This window comes from Suncus etruscus, chromosome 16 (assembly GCF_024139225.1).
Source record: "Suncus etruscus isolate mSunEtr1 chromosome 16, mSunEtr1.pri.cur, whole genome shotgun sequence".
NCBI classification, from domain to species: Eukaryota; Metazoa; Chordata; class Mammalia; order Eulipotyphla; family Soricidae; genus Suncus; species Suncus etruscus.
Window position 1 is genome coordinate 76263913 of NC_064863.1, and position 7626 is coordinate 76271538.

The 7626-nt window shown below is 39.8% G+C and overlaps 1 protein-coding gene across 1 annotated transcript in view; it reads right to left on the reverse strand.

Annotated features, from left to right (window-relative positions):
• LOC126032211 (protein ELYS-like) overlaps positions 1 to 6938 on the reverse strand; it is a 35116-nt gene extending 28178 nt beyond the window's left edge. Inside the window, 7 exon segments of the mRNA XM_049789884.1 lie at positions 2041 to 2777; positions 2892 to 3918; positions 3921 to 4259; positions 4261 to 5525; positions 5528 to 5794; positions 5797 to 6595; positions 6597 to 6938. Of these exon segments, the coding sequence (XP_049645841.1) occupies positions 2041 to 2777; positions 2892 to 3918; positions 3921 to 4259; positions 4261 to 5525; positions 5528 to 5794; positions 5797 to 6595; positions 6597 to 6938 (4776 nt within the window).
• Positions 6939 to 7626: the final 688 nt, after the last annotated feature.

Consider the following 7626-nt stretch of genomic DNA (forward strand, 5'->3'; position numbering starts at 1 on the left):
TAAATTTCAAAAAATTTAAAAATTAAAAAAACTGCAATAATTATTCAGCAAAATAGCGCTACACATCACCTTAAATAAAATGAAAAATTTTGGATTATTAAAGTAGAAATAAACACAGATTAATGCACTTAAAATTTTCAATTTAATTTATTTTTAATTTAAACATATTATCAATAGGAATTAATCCCTCACAAATCTTTTTGGTATTTTCATCAACCTCATGCTTTTTTTTTTTTTTTTGGTTTTTGGGCCACACCCTGTGATGCTCAGGGGTTACTCCTGGCTATGCGCTCAGAAGTTGCTCCTGGCTTCTTAGGGGACCATATGGGACGCCGGGGGATCGAACCGCGGTCCGTCCTAGGCTAGCGCAGGCAAGGCAGGCACCTTACCTCCAGCGCCACCGCCCGGCCCCCAACCTCATGCTTTCTAAAACATTTTTCCAGACAACCATTGAGTTATAATTTTAACAACGCAGTAAAGTCTAAGGTTCTGAATATCAAAGTTTACTGAGTCCAACATTACTATTAAGATTAGACATATTCCCAAAGACTTTTAAAATGATGTTGCTTTCCTTTAACTCTAGATGGATTAAGGCCAATGGGTAAATAATTATTTTAATATTTTAATATTGAAAAAAATAATATTGTGCATTATGCACTATTCAGTATTTTGATTACTTCATTTTCTTCTCTTGTCAATTTTTTTAATTTAAAGTCATGCAAAGGAATACAATTCACTGAATTATATTTAGAACTTTAAATTACACAGTTCATTTATCAAGTTCATTTAAATAAGGTCCATATTCCATAGAAGACAAGTAGCTTAAATACAAGTTTGATTACAATCAATTAAAAAAATGATAAAGTCCAAGTTACAGTCAATTGTCAAAAAGGCAATGTAATATCACTAATCTGACTAAAAGACCACACTCGGACTGCTACTTTTACATTGTCAACACTTGACATAGAAATTTTTATTATTTTTTTTATTATTTGAGTTACTTGGTAAGAAAATAATGTAGAAAGCACTCTTAGGCTTCACAGTAGAACATTAGAAAGAAGGTTATCCAGCAAAGCAATTTGTTTCCAGATGATCAAATATGAATGTTCCATTCATTCCAAAATATCTACTACATGGTAGACGTCATTTTACAGCACTCATTTATTGATAATATTTTAGCTAACATTAAGCATCACCAATTGCAGTCATACTATTTTTTAATTTCCATTACTTTTCCCAATTCTAAGGACAAACTATTATGTCCCGAATGATCAGTACTTGAGGTTTTATGAAAATGTATCTTTTTAAAACTTTATGAAGCACTTTCTGTGATAGATTCTATAGCTGTTTCCTTCACAGCAAAATTGATATTCTAGCATATGTAAGGCGATTCTGACTCCTTGAGTTATGAGACAGATTAATTTGACATTTCTCTTCCTTGTAAAAGTCTTTTTATTTGCAGCTGCTAGTGGGCAGTGAACCAGTCAAACTACCCTGGATAACAATGCCTGAGCAACAGAGTCATTAATGACAAAGAACACCTAATCTTGCTGAATAAAAAATGCCAACAACAGGGCCCGGAGAGATAGCACAGCAGTGTTTGCCTTGCAAGCATCTGATCCAGGACCAAAGGTAGTTGGTTCGAATCCTGGTGTCCCATATGGTCCCCCGTGCCTGCCAGGAGTAACCCCTGAGCATCGCCGGGTGTGGCCCAAAAACAAAAAACAAAAACAAAACAAAACAAAAACAAAAAAAAATGCCAACAACATCCTTAACCAATGCATTATTTGGAAACTTTCTTATTTAAGTAGAAAATATAAACTTTGTTCAACTATAAAATAGTTGACATGTCCATAGTTCAATTTCAACAGTTTAGCAGGTAACAAAAAATATACATGGATAGAAATCTTGGTCGCAGAAGCAAAGTGCTTAAACAGTAAATTAAATATAAAACAATAGCAGTTCGATCATCCTCATTTTAAGATGGGTCTAAAAATACTCTGACTATATCTGAGTATTGATTGTCTTTCCCCATCTGACTTTTTACTTGGGGCTCAACACTGTCTCAAGTTCCACATTTGGTACTGAAACTGACTTCTCTGAAGCTCCTTTTCCAGCATGAGTATTTTTCGTCGTAGCTGAGGTGTTTCCTCTAGATCTCCTTTGAATGCTAAGATCTTTTCTCTTTTTGGGACTTCTCTCCTCCTTATGAGCTGTGGGTGTTACGTCATCAGGATTTATTTTTCTTGGTCTACCACGTTTCCTAGGTGTGTCAGACATGGAAACTTCTGCCTGGAGTGTTGTCAGGGAGGATTCAACTTTAGAATCTTCTCTTGCAACGGTTCCACTAAGTTTTTGAACTTTCATCATTTTACTATGTCTAGTAAACAGTTGCTGTTCACTGGACTTTAAGTCATGTTTACATTCTGCATTTTCAACAGCTTCTAACTTAGCACTTCTCACTTTCCTGGTACTCCTTCTAGGACTTGCTGTTTTACTAATATTTGCATCATTTATGCCTTCACTATTTTCCTGATTTTCTGTAGGTTTTTTAATACCCTTAGAACTTCTATTTTCACCTTCTTTTCTAAATGAAGTTTGAATTGTTGATTCCAAAGGCAGAGAGGATTTTGACTCTTTTGATTTCCTTCCGGACATAATTGGTAACCCTACTTGCATAGCATTTGAACTTTCTGATGTGTTTGGACTCATTAATCTTCTCCTCCCTCTTCTAACAATAACAGACTTTTGAGGTTTTTGCTGATTCTGAGACAGCCCTTTATCAAAAGAGGCACGTTTAGAAACCCCCAAAATATCTTCAGTATTCTCAGTATCAGAAAGTCATGGCATCTTAGGAGGACTTCCTTCAGACTCAACCATTTTACTATTACCATCTTGCCCTTTTTCTGTTACATCAGCAATTAGTTCAGTAGAAGAGCTCACAATTTTCAAGGGTGTAAACATACCTTTGGGTGATACTGCATCATGATATTTGGTGGAAGTCTGGTCCAATATGGTTGAAGCACTGCTGTTTCCATTGCTCACATCTGATTTCTCCAAGCAATGTGAGGATGTATCCTGTAGCCTTTCATGCAATTCTTGATGGTCTAAGAAAAAAGATACCTTCTTTCGGGTCTTCACTGACTCAGTTTTTACTAGAATTGAATGAGGTGGTGTAGTGACATATACATTTGTTTTGTTGTCATAGGCAACTCCAGGTGTACATTTTGAAGTTATGCCTTCTTCCCGCAATGAAATTGTAGTTTCTTTAAGTTGTAAAGGAACAAGAGAAGGTCCAGGAGACAAAGAGGGTGATGCTAAAGAAGTTGATGGAAGACTAGATTTTAAAATAGTTTGAGGACTAGATTTGGCAAATCCAGAGGCAGTAACTGTTGTGGCCAAACTTTTAGCTTTCTTACCCACAAGAGGAGTTTCAAGGCAATGTAATTCCTTAGCCTTGGTAATATATTCCCAAGATCTTTTGACACATGAATTTACTGGCAATAAATGAGATGCTAGGTCCAAAGGAGATTTGTTGGGGCTTTGCAGAAACACCCTCATACATTGAGAAGGCTGACGCACGGGACAATCAGCCCTATTCAGCTGTTTAGAACTTTTTTGTGAAGCTTGTGAAATTGGTGTTCCAATGGAAGCATCAGATATTGGGAGAGAAGATACTACAGGAGAGGATTCTTTTATTCTAAGACTGGTGTAAAGAGAAATACCAGTGTTAGGTTTACTGTTTGTGCCAACTGTCTCCAAATCAGACAAAACTTGATTGATGAAAACAGAACTTGACAACACAGTTCTCTTTAAAGTTGGCTTTGGAAATGCTGATAACAGTTTGGGTGTAGCAACTTCTTGAAGAATGGTTGTTGAGCGACTATAGGGCTTAGCTCTTTCAATTGTTATTTTTTTTGCTCAGCTCTAGGAACCCCTTTCCCACATTGGGCTAACATGAAATTTCGAACCAGAGATCTCTCTTGCACAAGAGGATTATGATCATGCATGCTATTCATCTGCAGAGTTTGGTTCAGCTTCAAGGCAGGGATGTAATTGGCATGCTGTAAGCGATGAAGTAAAAGGAATTTATGGTTCTGAACACTGTTACTAGATTGCAAAATTCTTACCAAACACTCCTGTTCAGTGTCTGTGAGCGGTATCTTTAGGAAATCCTCCAGCAAGCCCATTTCCTGGCACATGTTGTAAGTGTGCTTTAATAAGTCCTTTCTGTTTAAACTATTAGAATTTGCCGCAACAAACTATACAGGCCTCAACCACACACACATTATTGATCAAAATGGTGAGGTGAAGGCAAACATCACCATCTGTGGACATCGTTGGCTTCATTGTGTGGATATATCTGAGGGCGAGTCTGTGCTCACCCTGACTTATGAAAGCTTGAAGAATCATTGTATGTTGCCATGGCAAAGGTTTGACTCTGGCTGGGTGAAACAGAAGTTCCAAAGCCCTCTCACAAGTTTTATGATCTATATACCACAAACCTTTAATCAGTTTCAGCTGGCTGTAAGAAATGGCAAAAACCTTAAGAAATGATTCAGTGGCAGAATCCTCTACGTTTGGAAAATAAGACCTAATATCTAGCAGCAAATAGATGGTAACTGCATGTTTGCTTGCTTCAGTAATATTATGGAGTAAGTATATGTCAAGCAGTGCATGCAGACTTGGAAGAGGATATTTTCCAGTGCCTCCTTCATCGTTTTTCCACAAATTCTCAATCCTATTTCCTAGGTGAGAAACCATTCCATCAATAATCAGGTAATCAGAATTCCATTTCCCCCTTGAAAAACTCTTACACTTCTGTCGACAACTGGTGTAGTACTCCTGAATTACAGGGTCGTTATAGCATAAACTTCTTAAATGCATAGTATCATGAAAGCCCTCTGGTAGAAGCTCAAGATGACAGAACCAAAGAACCACTTGTATGTACTGACATGTGATTTGGATAAACATACATTTATTGTTCAGGATCATAATGCCTGTCTCAGTGATGCTTTTGGCCTCTGCTAACAAACAATTAAGAACTGTATTAAGGTGACTAAGAAGCAAATGACAACATTGGACAGACTGTATAGTTTGTGGATCAATGATATGGCATGAGCCATCAAATAACGGCGCACACAGTCTGTCCAATTCTTCTTTTGTGACATTCACTTTATTCCATGTCCATTCAAGAACAAAGCGCAAGTTAGTGGCCGAATTTGGGTGTTCTGATACCCACTGTTTTATACATCCAATCATAGGTGCGAGGGAATTTGTTTGGTCTACTGCAGACCATAAAGCTTCTAATTGGTCTTGCTGACTTAAATTGGAAGGCTGGATATCAAGAATTTTTGGTGACATGTCAGCTGCAAGACATTGATTATAATGATCAGTAATGACACTGTTGAGAGATTGCCCCAATGTACTTGAAAACATCAGATTCTTTTTCTGAAAGCCAGTGCAATTGATGTGAACCACTCCTGAGTTCAACAAACAAGTAGCATCAAAATTAAGACATGTAGATTAAAAAACTCCTCGGGAGGTGGATAGGAAGGAGGAATTCCTCGACTTAAACTCCTCTCATGCTCTAAGATATGCAAGATGTCATGTGGAAAAAACCTACTTACTACAGAATCCAGGGACCACAGAGCAAAATAAGAGCAATTATGTAGATATTCACCCGATTCTAGTGTATCAGGCAATTGTGCACTATACCAACTATTGATATCAAATATCCCCAAATATACAGAAGGCTTTACCTGTCCATATGTACTCAGTTGCCAGGTAAAATGGAAACACTGGTGTCAGGAGACAGAGCCTCATTCAGACCTTCCTCCCTATCACCCTGAGATGGAAATTTTTCTATACTCTGACACCCTAAGAATTTGGTGTTAGTCTGTCCAGTCAAATGAAATATGCCTTCTGTAAGGTCCAGTGTGTAACTTTCTTCACGTAAGGACAACCCCTCATATAAGCTTTGTCCTGATGCCAAACATATTTCATCGCGAAAGGCCAACCGAAGTAGATACAAACTCAGTACATCCCCTTGACTGTCCTGTGTGGACTGAACAGCCCACAAATAGCAGAAATTATTAGGATCATTCTCAGGTTTTTGAAAAGTAATAGCAGATATGGGTGTTCTTCCTCCTTTCAACTGTGTGTAATCGTCTTCTTCTGTCATGCTTTTCATATTCCAGAGTGCTACGTAGCCATCAGCAAACCCTACCGCGAGTTGATGTGTGCGATTTATGTAAACCAGAGTTGAAATGGCTGCTCCTGATGGGCCTACTAGTTCGAAACCCAGATGGCGTCCTTCTTGCCTAGCACGTTCTCTGAGGTGTGGTACTTTGTCTGGAATACCAGTCATGAGTTGAAGAAGCGATGCATTTAGTCCAGTGTGTTTGCATGGCAAGTCATCCAGACACAGGTCAATCAGCAGAATCTGTCCAACATCGGTGACCACTGCAGCCACACCAAAGAGCCATTGCAAACTGGGGTGTGAATTCTCAGTGGCTGCAGTAGGTCCTCCCTGATAACTTAGAGGTTCAATAGCTGTTACCCTTCCTGAAATCTCCACTGCTTTCACCACTTTTTGAAATACTGATGTCATAAAGACACAGGATGCTCCCTTCACTGTCTTCCAGTCCAACGAGCAAACCTTTTTTCTTCTGCCACAAGAATTCCTTGACAGCTAGAATGAGAGCAGGTTCCCCGTTCACTCCCCGGAATCGATATGCCGATCCCCTCTGTCCTGTCGAGGTGTTTATGACCTCCAGTTGTGGACCACAAGTCAAGCAAGCGAGTCCATTTATTCCTGGGGCAAGTTTTCCTCGAAGCCCAGCTCCTCCTGTGGCTTCTTCTTGGCCCAGGGCCTGAAGAGTCCCTTCTGAGAAAGGCCGAAGCCCACTACTTACTCTTGCAGTTAACTCTGGCATAGTTCCACTAAGCCAGGGGTCTTCAAACTACAGCCCGCGGGCCACATGCGGCCCTCAGAAGAGTCTGATCCGCCCGCCAGCAGTGAGCACTGTTTGGTTGCCAAGATACCTGCCAGCATATACACTCAGTGTATATCCAAATATCAGGCACCATGCACTCAAAATGGTCACCATCTTTGGTAGCACTTATGCCTGTGAACAGACTTTTTCAAGAATGAAACATCTGCAATCTCCAACCAGATCAAGATTATCCGATGCCCACTTGCATCACTTGTTACTGCTGGCAGTGACAAATATGGAACCGGACATTGACCATCTCATTAGCCAAAAGCAGGCCCACAGTTCCCATGGAAATACTGGTGCGTGATCTGTTTATTTATAAATGGTTTTCATTTTATTTATAGAAGATATGTGCAGTGTAAGTAGGATTAGTAGCTCATATAGTCCGGCCCTCCAGCTCTCTAAGGGACCGTAATCTGGCCCCCACTTTAAAAAGTTTGAAGACCCCTGCACTAACCAGAGCTGGACACCGAGCAGCAAACAGCAGCGACACCGTTCGACTGCATCACAGCATCTCCTGGGAGATGCCACAAAGGTTCGCAGGCACGCACACCATCCTCTGCCTCTATCAACTGCCCCCCACGCGGCCTTCCCGGCCCCCTTGAGCCACGGGGAGACTTGGGAGACT